Genomic DNA, 18736 nt, shown 5'->3' with positions numbered 1-18736 from the left:
TCTCTTTCTTTCCTTCTTTCTTTCTCTCTCTCTTTCTTTCTTTCTTTCTTTCTTTCTTTCTTTCTTTCTTTCTTTCATTTTTTTGGTGTGTGTGTGTGAGAGAGAGAGAGAGAGAGAGCGCACAGGAGTGTGCACGCATCAGCAGGGGAGGGGCAGAGAGAGGCGGGGAGAGAGAGAATCCAAGCAGGCTCTGTGCAGTCATCACAAACTGCAAGATCATGACTGGACCTGAAACCAAGAATCAGACGGTCAAACAACTGAGCCGCTCAGGCACCCCACAAGGACTTAGTTCTTCAAAGGAATAACTTATCTCTTCAGAATCTTCAACGTCTCCCTCTCCTTCAGCTCCTTCCAATCTTTCAGAACAACTGACTCTCATCGAAGTCATTCTGTCCTCCTTCCTATGGCGGACATTGCTGGACACTACCTGCGAGAATTATGGGACCCACCGTCCAGCAACACCATCTTCTCCCTCTACTCGTTTCTTCTTAGTTTTCTTTACGCAACAGAGTTCCTCTGGGCTCTCCCCTCACTTCTATCTGTTCATGTGTTTGTCTGTTCATGTTGCTTCCATCACTATCTGTTATGGGTTGAACTGAGTCCCTCAAAAAGTCATATGTTGACATCCTAACCCCCAATACCTCAGAATGTGACTTTATTTGGAAATAGGGTCACGGCAGGTATAAGAAGTAAAAATGAGGTCCTACTGGAGTAGGGTGAGCCCACCCCACTCCAATTTGACTGGTGTCCACGTGAAAAGGGGAAACTTGGGGGCTCTGGAGTGGCTCAGTTAAGCGTCCGATTCTTGGTCTCGGCTCAAGTCATGATCTCACAGTTTGTGAGTTTGAGCCTCAGGTTGGGCTATGCACTGACAGTGCAGAGCCTGCTTGGGATTCTCTGTCTCTCTTTCCGTCCCCTGCTTGCTCTCTCTCCTCTCAAAATAAATAAATAAGCTATTTTAAAAAGGGCAAATTTGGACATAGACACACACACACACACACACACACACACACACACACACAGGGAAAGCATCTTGTGAAGATGCAGGTAGCATGTTCTTGTGGCCAAGAAGCTTCTACATGCCAAAGATTGCCAGCACACCACCAGAAGCCAGAGAAGAGACCTGGGACAGATTCTTCCTCACAGCTCTCAGAAGGAACCGATCTTTCTGGCACTTTGAAGTTGGACTTCTAGTCCCCGGAACTGTAAGACAATAAACTTCTGTTGTTTAAGACAGCCAGTGTGTGGTACTTTGTTATGGCAACCCTGAAAACGAATATATCATTTAAATGCTGATGGCTGCCAAACCTCAAATTCCAAGCCCCAAGCCCCAGACCTCTTCAGGAAATGAACATCCTCTAATTTGTGCCTAGATTTTAATGTATAAAGGTGACTGAGTGACAACGTGGAGAGGTCAATGTCATTGAAAGAAAAATTTAGTGCTCCAGTTATCCTGGAAACGACAGGCATAGCTCACTACACAGGATGACAGGGGGAAACCCCAGTGGGCTTCTGTCATGGGCAGAAAGGAGCAAGGAGGAAGGCAGAGGCCACAGCCTTTATTAAGTGGAAAGGCAAGGCAGGGCAAGGTAGACAGCTTAGAATTGGCTAGTTTGAGTAATCAGGCAGGCTTGGGGACACAGGGACTGTCCCTAGTTATCTGATACCTGACCCTGGGTTGATTTAGGACAGGGGAAATATTGGCTTGTCGTGTGAGATTTAGATCAAAGAAGTGGCTCAGAGTATGGGCTCTGGATTGCAGACGAAACGTCAACTTCGGCTGTTAGTTTGGCCCTGTGACTGACAGATGCCAAATAGACAAATACAGAATCTAAGAAAAAGCAATTAGAACACCTACCAGCACCCTAACCTCTGTGTGTCTGAGTTCAGAACGCATCCTCTTCCTCCTCAAACCTTCCCTTCCCCCAGTTTCCTTAACCCAGGGACTGGTACCGCCATGCATCCCTGACTCATACAGTCAGAAACCTGCGCATCCTTCATGATTTCTCCTTCTCTCCTGACCTCCAAACACCAAGTCCTATTCCATTCTGCCTCCTGTCTTAAAGATCTTCACTCCTCTCCCAAGCTCCTCCAGTCCAGGCAGCCACCTGCCATGCCGAAGTACTGTTAACAGCCTCCTAACTGGCCTGTTTCCATTCTCAGCCTCCTCCAATCAATCCATTCTCCAAGTCGCCTGAATGATTCCTTTAAAACATAACGCCGGTCATGTTGCTCGCCCCTTTGTAAAACTCTTTGATGGTTTCCCCCCATCCTTGGTTTAAACTCTCACATCCCTTGTGTAGCTGCTCACAGCCTGATTCTTGACCATCTCATATGCTCCAGACAACCAGATTTCTTTTGGTTCCTTTAAGAAGTCTCTCACACCCAGGCTTTTGCTTACGCTGTTTCTGCTCCTGGAACAACTATTCTCTTCCCACCTCTCCCTTGCCTGGGAAACTCCTACTCAATTTTTGGTTTCACCTTAAATGTATCATCACTTAACATCCGGGTACACTTGCTCTGACCCATGGTGTTCGGGCACCCTCCTCAGTGCTCTCACTGCAGCTAGTACTTCCCCTATCTAGCTAGCCCTGTGCCCTACCGCAGGGGTTCAACCCTGACTACACATTTGAATCTTCCAAAGAACTTCTAAGTTATATTGATACCTAGTCTCCTCTCCAAACCAACTATAGCAGGGGGTGAGGCCTGGGCGCTGGTTGTTTTTAAAACTCCCAGATGAAGGGCGCCTGGTGGCTCAGTTAAACGGCCAACTTTGGCTCAGGTCATGATGTCATGGTTCATGAGTTCAAGTCCCACATCGGGCTCTGGGCTGACAGCTCAGACCCTGAAGCCTGCTTCATATTCTGTGTCTCCCTCTCTGCCCACCACCCCCCTCTGCCCCCAGCTCACGCTCTGTCTCTCCCTCTCTCAAAAATATAAATGTTAAACAAATTAAAAAACAAAACAAAACTCCCAGATGATTCTAATCTTCAGTCACGGCTGAGAACCACTGCTCTATTAGATTACTTATTCGTTTCCACATTCCAGTGACGACAGGCAAGAGCATTCCAGGGGTATCCCACTGCCTGGTACAAAGTGGGGGATGAGTAGGTATCTATTGTACTTACTTGACATTATGAAAGACGGTGTAGAGTGATGGTATGTGACCTTAACCTTTGTGTGTGTGTGACTCTATGTGGAATGCCATCCACCCAATAGCTGAAACCTATGTGACTGGGTGCCACAGTATGAATGGCTGTGTCCAGTATGGGAAGTCCACTGAGAATAGCTGAACACTGCAGGACTGCAGGGCGTCACAAGGTGAGCGGCCACGTCCTGAAGGTGAAGTTCACAGTGAATGGCTGTCCTGTGTGAAAGGGCAGGATGTCACCAAGGAGTGGCTGTGTCCTGTGTGTCAGTGACTGGTTGACTGGGGGACCGTAACCAAACTGCCTAACTAGCGTGGCGGGGGCAGAGTTTGAGGAAGGCGCTGGAGACACGTCTCACCAAGATGGAGGCTGGGGAGAGGGTGGTGGTCCTTGCAAGGGGCGGCACCGCTAGTCACCGGGAGGCGGAAGCAGGAGGCGCCCAGGCGCGCGAAGCGGGCGACGGGCAGGGAGGTCACCACTGGTAACTCGGTTCTACTCGGCGCGGGTCGAGGTCCGGGCCCCGCCCTTTGCCACGCCTGCCGCGGAGCGCGGCGGCGGTGGGCGGGGCGGGGCCAGGACCCCCGCCCCACCCGGCAGCGGAGGCCGTCCCTGCACAGACTGTCCAATGGCGTGCGGGGCCCGGCGCACACCTGCCGGCCTCCCGGCCAAGAATCAGGTGCAGGAGCCGGTCAAGAACTGGGAAGTCAGAATGCAACCACCCAAGATGCTGAGCTCTTCCCAGAGCCCTCAGACTGGCACCTGGACAGAGCCCTTCTCTCTGCTTTTGGGTCTTGGCGCTACCCTCTACTTGGGCTACTACTGGATATGTGTGCCCCAGGTGGGTGCGGGTCCAAAGCTCTGGCCGGCGGGTTTAGGATACTCGGGCCTAAGGGGCAGCTTCCAGCCAGGGGATAGAGCCCTTTGTGGGAGGTGGCATGATTGGGCCCCCTGCCCCAGGTGAAATTTGATGCCCCAATTCCACCACCAGCCCTGCCATGCTACAGCAGTGTTCTGTTTTGCTATTATCACCTAACGAAGAGTTTTGCTTCTTTGTCTGCCTAGATTCTCTGCGTCCCAAACGCTCCCCATGCCAGTTGGGCCTTTCAGCCATCAGAGGGGTGCTGCTCCCAATGATAGAGACAAACAGTTGAGGAAGGGCCGGCTGGAAGGCATCCTCAGGTGTCAGGGAGACGCTTTCCTCTTCTAAAAAGGCAGTCGAGTTGAGTTTCTCACTAACTTCACAGAACAAAGGAACCGGAGGCCTGTGCAGATGTGGCTGACTCCCACCATCCTGTCCACTTAGCAGAGCCTTGCTTCTCTTAAGGGCGGGTAGAGGTTCCCTGTGCAGCTCAGGACTCGTGGATAACCCTGTCGTTGTTCATTCAGCCCTGTGTTAAGTTCTGGGCTCTCCGCGTATATATAATGCAATGGTAAAGTCTCAAGAGGTTGATTTTGATGAACTTGGACACTGAAGTTGAACACTGAAATTTAGACAAAATACATAATTCATATATCCAGAAAAATCTAAACCTTTTAATCTTCATTAAGCTGTTCCAGGTAACTGAGTCTAATAAAAAAATCTATCGATTCAAGCCCTTAAAGATCTATAGGGAATTTAAATGTTGTCTAAACTTTCTGTATTTTCAGAGCTTTCTACATTCGCATGTATTAAATCTGCCTTAATAAAACAAAAATCCAAACCTCACAGTACCCTATAAATCCTACCTTATATGCCTGATTTCAAAAGTCAATCATTTCAGACCAGAGCTGTCCTTAATAAACATTTTCCTTTGCTTGGATCAGCCACAAAGAACTCAGAGACCTCTGCCATTTTTTACTCCAAACCCCTCCTTGACTTCCAAATATTGGTTACAATGCAGGAAAAAGCACATTCTGGAAGCCCTGAGGAGTTTGGATTGTCCAGCATGATAATGGACTATTATTGATTTACCCATAGTGACCAATGGCATATTACTAATTAATTCTCAGGAATGAGTCTAGAAATACTTCACTATGGGGCGCCTGCGTGGCTCAGTCGATTAAGCATCTGACTTCGGCTCAGGTCATGATCTCTCGGTCTGTGAGTTCGAGCCCTGCATCGGGCTCTGTGCTGACAGCTCAGAGCCTGGAGCCTGCTTCAGATTCTGTGTCTTCCTCTCTCTCCGTCTCTGTTTCTCCCCCATTCATGCTCTGTTTCTCTCTGTCTCAAAAATCAATAAACGTTAAAAAAAATTAAAAAAAATACTTCACTAGAGCTCAAATGAAATTAACCCATATAAATCAAATGTGTGACCTAGTTTATTCTACACTACTGAGCTTATTTGATCAAGAATTCCCAGGGGCGCCTGGGTGGCGCAGTCGGTTAAGCGTCCGACTTCAGCCAGGTCACGATCTCGCGGTCCGTGAGTTCGAGCCCCGCGTCAGGCTCTGGGCTGATGGCTCGGAGCCTGGAGCCTGTTTCCGATTCTGTGTCTCCCTCTCTCTCTGCCCCTCCCCCGTTCATGCTCTGTCTCTCTCTGTCCCAAAAAAAATAAATAAAAAACGTTGAAAAAAAAAATTTTTTAATAAAAAAAAAAAAAAAGAATTCCCTAAATTGGGGCACGTGGGTGGCTCAGTTGGTTAAATGTCCGACTCTTGATCTTGGCTCAGGTCATAATCTCGTGGTTCGTTGAGTTTGAGCCCCAAACTCTGCCCTGACAGTGTGGAGCCTACTTGGGATTCTGTCTCTCCCTCTCTCTTCCCCTTCCCTCCTTGCATTCTCTCTCTCTCTCTCTCTAACTAAACTTAAAAAAAAAAAAAAATTCCACAGATTGATGACAACTCAAAATCCTGGCAATTAGGAAGTAATATAGTACGGTGATTAAGAGCATAAGCTCTGGAGTCAGACCTGGGTTTGAATTCCAGTTCCGCCACCAGCCGTCTTTGGCAGGCTTCATGACCCTTGACAACTTACTCAACATTCCAACCTGTTCCCACGGGGGATCACAGGATCTACTGTCAAAGAGCTATTGTGAAAATCACAGGGTATAATTATGTAAAGTGCTTAGCACAATGCTTGAAACACGAGCACTCAACAAATTCAACCTACTAGTATTGGTGGTAGTATCATAATTGCGAATTCTGCTTTGCCTCTTGCTTGCTGTGTGACTTTGGGCAAACAACTTAAACTCTTTGGGTCACTGTTTCTTCACCTATGAAATATGCTCCCTCATAAGGTTGGGCTTAGCCTAGAACCTGCACATAGCATACAATGAATCTCAAGCATTATTAGTCCGGGGGTTAAAGACCGTGTTATGAATCACACCTCTCAACAGCTGTGCTAGCAACTTGGCCTCTCTAGTTCATAATTTACCCAGCCTTTTTTGGGTACTAAAACTGCAGAAGACATAGGAATCTGGTCCTCAGGTTCCTTAGGGCTTGCAACAGCAATAGAAATTTCTTGAGACTGTGACCTTTTGGCTTTGTACAGCATGCCCCTGTTTCATAAGCCTGCTATGCGGCTAGCCCTCTCATTCACTTGATGTGTACCCAAGAACCAAGCAGAGGGGTGGAAAGTCAGAGCCGAGTCCCCACTGACTTGTCTGTCCCTGCCATTGTGTTACCTTCCCTCTGGCTGGCATGAAACAAGAGGAAAATCTGTTCACATCGAGACCATTCCTCCTTTGGAGTATGGTCTGACGACAGGGGTCCTATGAGCGAGAAAATGAGGTGCTGTGGTAGAAGCAGCAGTGAGTGCACGGTAGGGAGGGAACGCGAGTATGTGGCAATGGGGTGCTAAAATCAGGCGCAGCCAGCATGGCTGGAGCTAGTCTGAGGAAGAGGAGTGTGGTAAATCAATTGCAAGGCAGAAGTCACAGATTGAATGGTACTGCATTTCTTCAGCCTCTGACTAGGATGCCAACCCTTTCCGCAAGGACCCAGCTGGGCAGTTGATATTACCTGCTCTCTGCAAAATGGGTTTGGGGCACAGATAGCCTGAGCGGAGGGGTCAGCACTCAGTCAGCTGCAGCAGTTCCCAGCCCTGGTTCCAGGTCAGTTGAGTCCGTGCCGGAGGTTGCCCTCCAGGACTGGAGTTCGCCCTCCAGGACTGGAGTTCTCTGGGGCTCCAGCTGGACTCTATTATAAACAGAGGTGACTTGGCCATTCCAGGCTAAGGTATGTTAGGTCTCTCACCCCCAGAGGCCGGCCTCTGGAGAGGGGTTGCTCTGGTGTCAGGTGCCTCACTGGCTGTGCAAAATCCAGGGGAGTGAGGTAGACTGTTGTGGTTACAGAGGCCTCAACTGGTGACCGGGCCCCGGTTTCTGGCCCTCCTGGAGCAACACTGTCCGATCACTCTGGAGACTTTCTACCCTGCGCTGTGGTGTTTTGAGGGGCGGCTACAAACCATCTTTCGAGTCTTGCTGCAGTCTCGGCCTCCAGTCCCTTACTGGAGGTAAGAAGGGACAGAGCGGGTGAACAGTAAGCTGCAACTATAGGGAAATCCTGTCTACTTCTTAAAACTGAAGGTAATCTTTGCCCCACGTACCTCAGTGTGTTGAGGATAACGAGAGTGGTTATACAGAAGGGCTATTTAATTGCACAACAGTGAGGTAATATTTAATCTTTTACGTCCCATTACACCTTGTTATGGTCTTAATGTCGGGCACAGTGTGTGTCCTCAAATGATACAGGAAGGAAGTTGTGGGAGTTGTTTGTGGGGAAGAGAGGTAAACCTTCTGAAGCACACGGAGTTCCTCATAGTATCTTGGTGTGCCCTTTTCTCCAAAACCACAGCGAAGTCCTCCAAACCCCAGATGGAGGACAACTCCTGCTAGACTGGGCTGGCCAGCACAACAGCAGTCAATATCCTGACCCCACCACCCAGCCCATTGTATTACTGCTTCCTGGTATCACAGGCAGTAGCCAGGACTCCTATATCTCACAACTAGTCAACCAAGCTCTGAGGGATGGTTATAGGTAAGGATGGGTCCAGCCCGGAGGCAGTGGGTGGTATCTGAGGCCTTGTAATAGGGAGGCCGATCAAGACCCTGATACCTCTGGGAAGAAAGCACTATATGAGGGGCACTTCTGACTGGGGTCTTCCTGAAGGCTACCAAAAGGGGAGCGGGGCTTCTAGGAAAGGCCTGGCTGAGACGTACCTGTGTGTGTCACAGAGCTGTTGTATTTAACAACCGAGGCTGCCGTGGGGAAGAACTGCTGGTGAGTATCCTTTCCTCATCGTAGCCCTTCACCCCACTCCCTTAAGAGATCCTTGGCCCTGGGGCTCTACCTACCCATCCTTCTTCCATTTTCCTTCCATCTCTCGAACCCTCCCATCTTTCTGCTTCTGGCCAGGGCCTCCCTCCCTACCCAATTATCTGGTTTGCCTCAGACTCACAGAGCCTTTTGTGCCAGCAACACTGAAGATCTGGAGACAGTCGTGAGCCACATAAAGCACCGCTACTCCCAAGCTCCACTGCTGGCTGTGGGCATCTCTCTTGGAGGGTAAAGGTTGCCTGGGCTTGACCCAAAGGTCCAGTCTTCCTTTGTTTCCTCCCCCATGTCCTCTCCCCCTTTCCCAACTCACTAACGCAAACCCTTCTTTCACGGCCCCTGGATCCATCCTTCAGGATATTAGTGCTGAACCACCTAGCTCAAACAGGGCAAGATTCGGGGCTGGTGGCAGCACTGACTCTATCGGCATGCTGGGATTCCTCTGAAACCACCCACTCCCTGGAGACCCCACTCAACTCACTGCTCTTCAATCAGCGCCTCACTGCCGAGCTCTGCCGCATTGTGAACCGGTAGGGTTTTGGCAAGTGGGAGGGGGCAGCAGGCAGGATGGGATGGTAGGAATACCAGTTCTCCCAGTGCTCAGACTAATTTTGTAACTGGGTTTGCTTATCCATGAGATACGATAGGGTCAGGTCCAGGAGAGTCACACCTCTATGAACTCTTTTGCAGAAATAGGAAGGTGATGGAAAAGGTGGTGAACGTAGACTTTGTGCTACAGGTAGAGTCTCTCAACCACCACCCCCTACCCAAAATTGTTCAGTATCTTATTCCCTATCCTCATCCTAGCGTACCCCACCCTCTACCACATGCAGGCCCGCACGATCCGCCAGTTTGATGAGCGCTACACAGCTGTGGCTTTTGGATATCAAGACTGTGTAACCTACTACCAAGCAGCAAGCCCAAGAACCAAGGTAGATGCCATCCAGACCCCTGTGCTCTGCCTCAATGCAGCTGATGACCCCTTCTCCCCAGTCCACGGTGAGCACCCTGAATCTGGATGCTTTACAGGCCCTGGGGAAAACAGGTGGTGAGGTGCAAGGGGAGAGAGACTGGGCTCTCAGAAAAGGCCAGTTCCTGACCTCCTCTCTAACCCCTCCCCAAGCCCTTCCTGTAGAGGCTGCCCAACATTCTCCCCATGTTGCACTGCTCATCACAGCCCGGGGTGGCCACATTGGCTTCCTGGAAGGGCTGTTCCCCTGGCAGCACAACTACATGAACCGCCTCTTGCATCAGTATGCCAAAGCCATCTTCCAGCACCCAGTGGAGCTGCTCAACCTCAGGGATCTCTCACCTTCTAAGGGAGGCAAGAACTGACAGGAGTACCACCAGGGTCTCAGTTCAGTCTTTGCTTGTTTATTAAATATCAACTCTTCCTGCTGAATGTGCTGAGGTTCATTTTCCCTTTTCTCAAGGGTAGGGAAGACCATCCAGGAACTTATTGTATATGTCGCCTGGCTGGCTTGGAGCTACCCAGCTGGACCCAGAGATTACTGCCTGGGTCTTCCTTTTGCCCCTTCCTTCCCTAACGGCAAGTCCCAGGCCAGGGCTTGCTTCAGCAAACGCCAGGGGTTCACGTGAAGACCAAGTGATGGACAGCAGTACCTCCAGGTTCTTGGGCATCCTCACATATTTCTGGAGAAAGGACAAGCTCAACTTTGGAGCCTCTGGCAGGCAGAGGAAGAATGCAGGTGGTGTGGCCTGGCCTTTCAGATACCACTGTCCTGGGCGGATCCACACATGAAGAATGAAGGGTTCTCAGGATTCAGAGTCACACAGGGCCATAGCCACGCTTTAAGTGGGCAGGGCAGGCAGCGCCCGTCAGTCTCATCAGAGGAACGCCAACTATGGATTCAGGTGGAATGAGCAATGGGGTTCAGGCCTCCACTCTGTTCTAGAAGGTAGTAATGTCCAGGCCCCTGATTCCCTAAGAGCAGAAAGGCTAAAGAAAACCTGGAAAGACACTCTGGAGCAGCAGGATGGTCATAACAATAAGTCCGACACATAGCAGGAGCAGCAGCCACACGGGAACACTCCCTGCAAGAGGGGTAAGGGAAGAAGTCAGCAGGCAAAGGGGCTTCACAGCCCTAAGAACAAAACCATTCAAGAAGGGGACAGATGGCTACAAACAAGCAGCCCATTCTCCAAGGGGCAAGTTTTTGCTATAGCTAGAGGTAGGGCGGTACCCACCCCCATCCCAATGACTCACTCCGTGAGGGCAGCAAGTGCAGCTGGCAACGACTATCCACAGCCACAGAGAACAGGGCAGTTTCATGGAAGCCAAGGAGCTCTGGACCACGACCCTTCTCAGGTAGAAAGGCCACATCTGTCACGACAATGCCATGAGCCTCCCTCACATAATAGAGGCGCTGGAGACAGGAGAAGAACTATTGAAGGATGGCCCTGTTCAGAACATTCTCCTGGAAAACAATCTCCCTGTCTCCAGATGGCTTTTCCTCTAGAGCTGGGCCAGACCCTTCCTACACACTTAGGTTCGAGCAGGCCCAGAGTCCCCACCCCAAAGAGCCCTCAGGGCTGTGCCCACCTTTACCCATTACCTGGAGAGAGAAAGCTATGTAGATGGCAACAGAGCCAGTGACTGTGCCCAGGCCTAGGAAGGTGCCCGATTCACTGCAACAAAAAATAAAGTGCTCACTGTCCCGGGGGCCTATGCAGCAACATTCACCAATAGTACTCTTCAGAGCCTCAGACAGGACATCCTTCCAAACTCCCCCAGGCACCCCACAACCAGCCAAGTCACCACTGTCTCACACCTGACACTAAGGCAGGAGATGACTTCATGGCCGCAGGACTTAGTCCGAAGGGGCAAGAAGGTGGAGCCATCCCAGGCTGTGAGGTAGCAGGGTGGGGGCTGGCGCAGACGCTTGTGGGGAATCTGCACTGTGAAGAGTCGCAGCCTGGCAGGCTGGTCTGGAACCTGCCCAAACCTGGGGGCCAGGTGAGAGGATATTCAGCTCCTGGGGCCTGCTCAGCCCTTCTCAGAGGTTTGTGCCCTCCTGCACCCTGGTCAGGCCTGGGGTAACACCCACCAAGGCTACAATCCTCCCCAGCTTCCCCCCAGTCTCTTCCCTCTCCCCCACCACATCTAGGCTGTGCCTCTTTTAGCTACCCTCTGGGGTCTCACACCTGCAGGCCTGGTAGCGGTAAGGCGTGTTAGAAAAGGTGGGTCCGTTCTCTTGCCAGTGCAGCTGTGTCACCAGCTGATCCTTCTGCCACACGGAGGCCTTAAGGTCCCAGCCCACAGTTACCAACTAGTCAGGAATCAAGATTCCAAGGATGGACAGTTAGGGGATCCACTTACTGGACAAGCAGCATAATCACCTACTTTTTTGACACTCTCACTTCCTCACCTTGCCATCAGGCCCCAAAGCCAGGTCCTCAATCTCTCCTTCATGGGCTCTGAACTCCAGAACTTTCTCTAGGCTGGGTACCTGCGACCAAACCACCATCATGGTTACCCTAGGTACCTAGCAAGGGTGCAATGATCCCCACCCTTCTTCTTTTCTGCCACTCAGTACAGGCTCCACTCAAGTTTCCCAGAACCCATGATCAGTTCATCACAATCTGACCTTGCTGCTACTGACACTCATCCTCTAACCCACAAAACCACACCTTCCAGACACGAACGTAGCCATCCGTCCCTCCAGTGGCGAGCAGGGTGTTATCATGGTTGAAGCATACAACTTTTTGCAACGGATCAGGGCTGAAGTCTGTCTGCACCGCTTGCAAATTCTCTACACTGAGTTCTACCCCCTCCTGGTGGGTTTCAGCTCCAGACTTCTTCTCTACTGGGGCTGCCCCCTTCCTCTGTCGTGGCCCCTGTTCCTTGCAACCTGAAATACAAAGAGTCTGCCAGGTTTCAGGGCCCTATAGTAAGTAGTGCTTGCCCCCTCCCTAGTAGTGAACATCCAGCTTCTTGCCTGCTACCATAACCCACTTCCAACCCCACTGTTTTTGGAACCAAAATAAGTGATCTTACTCATTTAACCCTTACCCCAAAGCTAAAGAGGGAGCTTCTCACCTGCCTTCTCTGTCTTGTTTTTGCCCTTCTGCTGATGGGTCTGGAAGCGCAGAAGCTGACAGTGGGCATCCTGCCCTGCAGCAAGGATGTTACCAGCCAGCGCCAAGTTCATGGTAGCCCGTGTCTCTGTATCATGAGAGTGTAGCAAAGAGGCACTCAGGCGTCCATTAATTTGTTCTAGCTGCAGAAAGTGCTGTGGAAGAGGGAACCAGGGTGAGCAAGGTTCAGGGGTGCCCAGAGAGCACCTCAAGGACAACCTTACATCCTATAGTCTAAAGCCCTATCTCTTTGCTTACTACACTTTCTACTTAAAAGGCTTTTCCCAGTCTGCTTGCTTCTTTCCTTTTCTTTCTTTCTTTGGAACCTCACAAATCTGTACAGCAAGGAGGGTTGGGATTAATACCTCCAGTTTACAAAATAATTGGGTAATCCTCAGAAGAGTGAAGAACCCTTGCCTAAAGACCAAATGCAGCACTCTTGCCGCTGCTGGAGAGCAGAGACCAGAAAAGACCAGGATAAGACCCCTGGAGCTGCTTGTGAGGTTGAGTTGAAGCGTTCCTGCCTAAGCGGTGTCGTGTGCTGTTTTTACTCTACTTTACGATTCGTGGTAAGTTCTCAGGTGAAATTCCCGCCAGGGCGCCGGGCTTTCCACCGGGGAGGGGGCAAGCTAGAAATGCAGCTAGTGTCAGCCGGAGGTACAGCCCACCCCCAAGACCCCTTACCCCCGTCGCCCGTGCCGTGACCGGCCCCAGTGGCCCTGAGCTCTCACCACGCCATTCTTTATGCCCGTCTTGGCAGCGCCTCCTCCGCCCGCAGCGATGAGCAGCCCCGCGCTGGGGTCGACCTGAAGCGCGTACAACGGGAACGGGGCCCGGTACAGCTCGGGCGCCCGGCGCCGGCCCATCCTGCTCGCCGCGCGCTTCACTGTCCGCACCGGGGCACCCGGGACATGCCACGCCCGGCTTTCGACCACTCGCCCTGCCGCGATTCAACTTGATCCCGTCGCCGCCAGGAGGATTCTCGACTGCTCCCTCGCTCCCTCGGAGTTGGCAAAACTCTTCACCACACTCAAGAATCCATATCTCCGCTCCAAGCGGTCTTAACCCTGTCCGGTGAACGCGCAGTGCGCACGCGCACTTAGCCCTGGGCTCTTCTTGCGCAGGCGCAGGCCCGCCAATACGCGTCAGCACTAGCGGGCATCGGGATGACGCAAGCCTCGCGCCAAGATTCTGTCCGCCTGGGTCGTGAGTCTCCGTCGTGTTTGCGTGGGGTCAAAGAGGCAGGCTCCCCTTCCAGGGGATGTGCTTGGTGATTCTGGGGGAGGAGGGGAGCTAATAAAGGTTAGAAGAGGCTAATAAACCTTTACAAAAAGAAATCCTTGGATGCTCCTGGCTGTCAGTCCCAGGGCATGCTTCCCTTGATCTCTGTGTTGTCAATTCGAGCCCCACCTTGGGCGTAGAGATTACTTAAAAATAAAATCTTAAAAAAAAAAAAAAAATCTTGGATTAGGGTTGTCCCCATTTCAGGAGTGATACCTGATGTGGAAGTTGGGGGGGGGGGGGGGGCGGGTGGTGTCAGAGCGGATGACCAAGAAAGAATTCTTGAGACGTCTTTGGTGCAAAAAGGTGGTTTTATTAAAGCCCAGGACAGGACCCTTGGGCAGAAAGAGCTGCACTGGCGCTGTGAGGGGTGACTGATGATACACTTTCAAGTTGAGAGGCGGTTAGGGACAGCGTAAGCCTCCAAGGTATTTTGGAAGCTAGGTTTCCAGGACCCTGAGGGGGCTAGCCGTTGTTAGGAAAATGTCATTTATTACTGGTCAGTAAAACCTCAGTCACAGATGCTTCAGATGTATATCAGTGGGCCATATGCTTGGAGCATGATTGCCAACATGTATCTTGAGGGGTAGAGATAAAGATTCCAAAGGAATTTTTGTATGTTAAATTAGATCTACAGGATCCTAGAGGGGCGGGACAATGTTAAGCTAAGACTGACTTTTGCCCTTAGCAAAGTGTCAACATGGAGGCAGTCGAGTTTCCAGAGGTCACTCTGCCTGTGTCAAGGAATTGTCAGTTGTAAGGAAATTCAATTTTTTCTTTTGCCTTTGTTTCCTACACCAATACACAAGTGCAGCCTTTACCTTTTACCCCAGAGAGGAAGTGATGTGTCCCAGGTCACACACTTTGGAAATTTCACATTTGGGAACTTGAACCGTGTCTCTTGCCTTTTCATGGAGGCAGCATGGACTTTAAAGTAAAATTGGCTTCAAACTCGGAATCCACTGCTTCCTAGTGTGAAGAAACCACTATTTACCTTAACAAATCACCTCACCTCTGGTTGGTGGATGTGAGAACCGGCCATGCTTGCAGCTCTGTGACAAGGGAGATGATTCATTTTCAGAAATACCAAATAAGAGCTGAGCTGTCTAGTTACCAGTAGGCTTACAACCTATTGGAAATCTATATGAACTCCCCCTCCCCCCATGGAGCCTCAAACCCTTAGACACTTCACTTCCTGGTTCTTCTAACCCTCTCCGTTTTGCGGGCTTATTTTCCAAAGGCTTTGCGAGAGCATGCGCCAAAGAACAAAGGAGGGACTGAAAGTCTCTGCGTCGCCTCAGGAAATGTACATATGTTCCAAACAGACTACTTTTTGCTTTACGTGGGCATAGGTGAAGTCTGGGTAAGGCTGTAACCTCCATTGTACTCCGCCAATGAGGAATCAGGAGGGACTTGCACACTAGGAAATAAATTGTTTGCTGTAACTACACCAGATGTGCCCGTCCATCACACACCCGCTCTTGCAAGAATGTTGATTAAATCCTCGCTTCACTGTGCTCCGAGTCTCCACGTCCCTCCTTTGATTGGGTCAGTGGCCTTATTTCTCACATGCATTCAGGGGTTTGGGAATGGGGATTGCTCTACGCTGACACCCTCAGAGGGAGGTGACTTGGCTCCCAGGCAGGATAAGTCTCTTTTCTGCCTGACATCCCACCTTCCTGAGGGGGGCCGCTTGGGTTTCTGATCTTCAACATGAGGACTCTTAATGTTTCTCTTCAAGTGAACCCTAGGAATGTCCATCCCTTCAAGGAGACACCTCCTGCTGCTCCCCTGGCTGCCTAAGCATCTGTGTGTGTGTGTGTGTGTGTGTGTGTGTGTGTGTGTGTGTGATGTTTATTGCTTTATTTTTGAGAGAGAGAGCAAGCACTAGCGGGGGAGGGGCAGAGAGAGAAGGAAACACAGAATCTGAAGCAGGCTTGAGGCTCTGAGCTGTCAGTGCAGGGCCCTATCTGGGGCTTGAACCCATGAACTGTGAGATCATGACCTGAGCTGAAATTGGATGCTTAACCAACTGAGCTACCCAGGTGCTCCAGTATGAATCCTTGATAACCTAATATGATAGGGAAAGATAGGATAAAATAGGCAGAGAGAGAAAGATTAGGACCTGAGGTCCCTGGATGGGGAAAAACATATATTTTGGATCAATGCTGGGAGGGTCTGACCACAGTAAACCCCGTTGGGCCTAAGATTCCTCTCAAGAATGTAACAGACAATCCAACAATACATTAAAAAAATTATTCGGGGCGCCTGGGTGGCTCAGTCAGTTGAGCGTCCGACTTCAGCTCAGGTCACGATCTCGCGGTCCGTGAGTTCGAGCCCCACGTCAGGCTCTGGGCTGATGGCTCAGAGCCTGGAGCCTGCTTCTGATTCTGTGTCTCCCTCTCTCTCTGCCCCTCCCCCGTTCATGCTCTGTCTCTCTCTCTCTCAAAAATGAATAAATATTAAAAAAAATTTAAAAAAATTATTCATCAGGACCAAGTGGGATTTATACCTGGGATTCAGGGCTGATTCAATATCCACAAAACAATCAATGTGATACATCACATCAATAAAAGAAAGGACAAGAACCACATGACCCTCTCAATAGATGCAGAGAAAGCATTTCACAAAATACAGTATCCTTTCTTGATAAAAACCCTCAAGAAAGTAGGAATAGAAGGATCATACCTCAAGATCATAAAAGCCATGTATGAAAGACCCACCACTAATATCATCCTTAATGGACAAAAACTGAGAGGTTTCCCCCTAAGGCCGGGAACAAGACAGGGATGTCCACTCTCGACACTGTTATTCAAGATAGTATTGGAAGCCTTAGCTTCAGCAATCAGACAACACAAAGAAATAAAAGACATCCAAATCAGCCAGGAGGAGGTCAAACTTTCACTTTTTGCAGATGACATAATACCCTGTGTGGAAAACCCAAAAGATTCCACCAAAAAACTGCTAGAACTGATCCATGAATTCAGCAAAGTTGCAGGATATAAAATCAATGCACAGAAATCAGTTGTATTCCTATACACCAATAATGAAGCAATAGAAAGAGAAATCAAGGAATTGATCCAATTTACAATTGCACCAAAATCCATAAAATACCTAGGAATAAATCTAACCAAAGAGGTGAAAAATCTATACACTGAAAACTATAGAAAGCTTATGAAAGAAATTGAAGAAGACACACACACACACACACACACACAAAGGGGAAAAAGATTCTATGCTCCTGGATAGGAAGAACAAATATTGTTAAAATGTTGATACTACCCAAAGCAATCTACATACTCAATGCAATCCCTATCAAAATAATACCAGCGTTCTTCACACAGCTAGAACAAACAATCCTAAAATTTGTATGGAACCAGAAAAGACCCCAAATAGCCAAAACAATCTTGAAAAAGAAAACCAAAGCAGGAGGCATCACAATCGCGGACTTCAAGCTGTATTACAAAGCTGTAATTATCAAGACAGTATGGTACTGGCACAAGAACAGACACTCAGATCAATGGAACAGAATAGAGAACCCAGAAATGGACCCACAAACATATGGCCAACAAATCTTTGACAAAGCAGGAAAGAATATCCAATGGAATAAAGACAGTCACTTCAGGAAATGGTGCTAGAAAAACCAGACCGCGGCATGCAGAAAAATGAACCCGGACCACTTTCTTACACCACACACAAAAATAAACTCAAAACAGATGAAAGACCTAAAGGTAAGACAGGAAGCCATCAAAACCCTAGAGGAGAAAGCAGGCAAAAACCTCTTTGACCTTGGCCGCAGCAACTTCTTACTCAACACGTCTCTGAAGGCAAGGGAAACCAAAGCAAAAATTAACTATTGGGACCTCATCAAAGTCAAAAACTTCTGCACAGTGAAGGAAACAATCAGCAAAACTAAAAGGCAATCGAAGGAATGGGAGAAGATATTTACAAACGACATATCAGATAAAGGGTTAGTATCCAAAATCTACAAAGAACTTATCAAACTCAACACCCAAAAACAAATAGTCCAGTGAAGAAATGGGCAAAAGACAGGAGTAGACAGTTCTCCAAAGAAGACATCCAGGTGGCCAACCGACACATGAAAAAATGCTCAACATCACTCATCATCAGGGAAATACAAATCAAAACCACAATGAGACACCACCTCACACCTGTCAGAATGGCTAACATGAACAACTCAGGCAACAACAGATGTTGGCAAGGATGCGGAGAAAGAGGATCTCTTTTGCACTGCTAGTGGGAATGCAAACTGGTGCAGCCACTCTGGAAAGCAATATGGAGGTTCCTCAAAAAATTAAGAATAGAACTACCCTACAACCCAGCAATTGCACCACTAGGTATTTATCCAAGGGATACAGGTGTGCTGTTTCAAAGGGACACATGCACCCCCATGTTTATAGCAGCACTATCAACAATAACCAAAGTATGGAAAGAGCCCAAATGTCCATCGACTGATGAATGGATAAAGAAGATGTGGTATGGTGTAATACAATGGAGTATTACTCAGCAATCAAAAAGAATGAAATCTTGCCATTTACAACTATGTGGATGGAACTAGAGGGTATTATACTAAGCGAAATTAGTTGGAGACAGACAAATATCATGACTTCGCTCATATGAGGACTTTAAGATACAAAACAGATGAACATAAGGGAAGGGAAGCAAACAATAATATAGAAACAGGGAGGGGGACAAAACATAGAGACTCTTAAATATATAGAACAAACAGAGTGTTGCTGGAGGAGTTGTGGTGGGGAGATGGGTTAAATGACTAAGGGGTGTTAAGGAATCTACTCCTGAAATCATTGTTGCACCATATGCTAAGTAACTTTGATGTAAATTAAAAAATAAATAATTTTCAAAAAAGGAATGTAACAGACACCATCTACTCCCCCTCACGTTTCCCTCAGGAATTTGACAAAAGACCTGATTAA

The 18736-nt window shown here is 49.1% G+C and overlaps 2 protein-coding genes and 1 long non-coding RNA gene across 4 annotated transcripts; 2 read left to right on the top strand and 1 right to left on the bottom strand.

The window, feature by feature from the left end:
- The first annotated feature begins 3785 nt into the window (after positions 1 to 3785).
- On the top strand, positions 3786 to 9804 carry ABHD1 (abhydrolase domain containing 1). The gene is made up of 9 exons (XM_019449504.2): positions 3786 to 3987; positions 7421 to 7581; positions 7923 to 8105; positions 8303 to 8348; positions 8521 to 8633; positions 8759 to 8932; positions 9093 to 9141; positions 9236 to 9401; positions 9526 to 9804. Exons 1-9 carry the CDS (start codon positions 3859 to 3861, stop codon positions 9735 to 9737), a joined length of 1233 nt encoding a protein of 410 aa, XP_019305049.2. The 5' UTR covers positions 3786 to 3858; the 3' UTR covers positions 9738 to 9804.
- Positions 9755 to 13578, bottom strand: PREB (prolactin regulatory element binding). Of its 2 annotated transcripts, XM_019449515.2 has the most exons (9): positions 13232 to 13578; positions 12463 to 12655; positions 12054 to 12274; positions 11792 to 11872; positions 11568 to 11692; positions 11195 to 11368; positions 10979 to 11051; positions 10630 to 10789; positions 9755 to 10457 (listed from the first exon to the last, which is right to left on the bottom strand). In XM_019449515.2, the coding sequence occupies exons 1-9, from the start codon at positions 13364 to 13366 to the stop codon at positions 10363 to 10365; spliced, it is 1257 nt and encodes a 418-aa protein (XP_019305060.1). In that variant the 5' UTR covers positions 13367 to 13578; the 3' UTR covers positions 9755 to 10362. The 2 variants fall into 2 exon arrangements, with proteins under 2 accessions (XP_019305060.1, XP_019305065.1); XM_019449520.2 differs by lacking the exon at positions 10630 to 10789 and having other exon boundaries at positions 10404 to 10457.
- A 50-nt stretch (positions 13579 to 13628) lies between these two features.
- Positions 13629 to 15298, top strand: LOC109267012 (uncharacterized). Its single transcript, XR_002079945.2, has 2 exons — positions 13629 to 13770; positions 14470 to 15298. It is a non-coding gene; the product is annotated as an uncharacterized LOC109267012 (long non-coding RNA).
- The last annotated feature ends 3438 nt before the right edge of the window (positions 15299 to 18736 follow it).

This window comes from Panthera pardus, unplaced genomic scaffold, assembly GCF_024362965.1.
Source record: "Panthera pardus isolate Hobbes unplaced genomic scaffold, ASM2436296v1 HiC_scaffold_26, whole genome shotgun sequence".
In the NCBI taxonomy this organism is placed as follows: Eukaryota; Metazoa; Chordata; class Mammalia; order Carnivora; family Felidae; genus Panthera; species Panthera pardus.
The sequence above is the reverse complement of the archived record's forward strand: the minus strand, read 5'-3'. Positions and strand labels throughout refer to the sequence as shown.

Bases quoted from the DNA above. Each gene is read 5' to 3' on its own strand.
- ABHD1 (XM_019449504.2), top strand. From the start codon at position 3,859: ATGCAACCACCCAAGATGCTGAGCTCTTCCCAGAGCCCTCAGACTGGC. The intron at 8,106-8,302 runs GTAAGGATGGGT...TGTGTGTCACAG, and splicing joins GCTCTGAGGGATGGTTATAG to AGCTGTTGTATTTAACAACC. The intron at 9,402-9,525 runs GTGAGCACCCTG...CCCCTCCCCAAG, and splicing joins CCCCTTCTCCCCAGTCCACG to CCCTTCCTGTAGAGGCTGCC.
- PREB (XM_019449515.2), bottom strand. From the start codon at position 13,366: ATGGGCCGGCGCCGGGCGCCCGAGCTGTACCGGGCCCCGTTCCCGTTG. The intron at 11,873-12,053 runs GTGTGGTTTTGT...GTTTGGTCGCAG, and splicing joins GCTACGTTCGTGTCTGGAAG to GTACCCAGCCTAGAGAAAGT. The intron at 11,052-11,194 runs GTGTGAGACAGT...TTTTTGTTGCAG, and splicing joins ATCTCCTGCCTTAGTGTCAG to TGAATCGGGCACCTTCCTAG.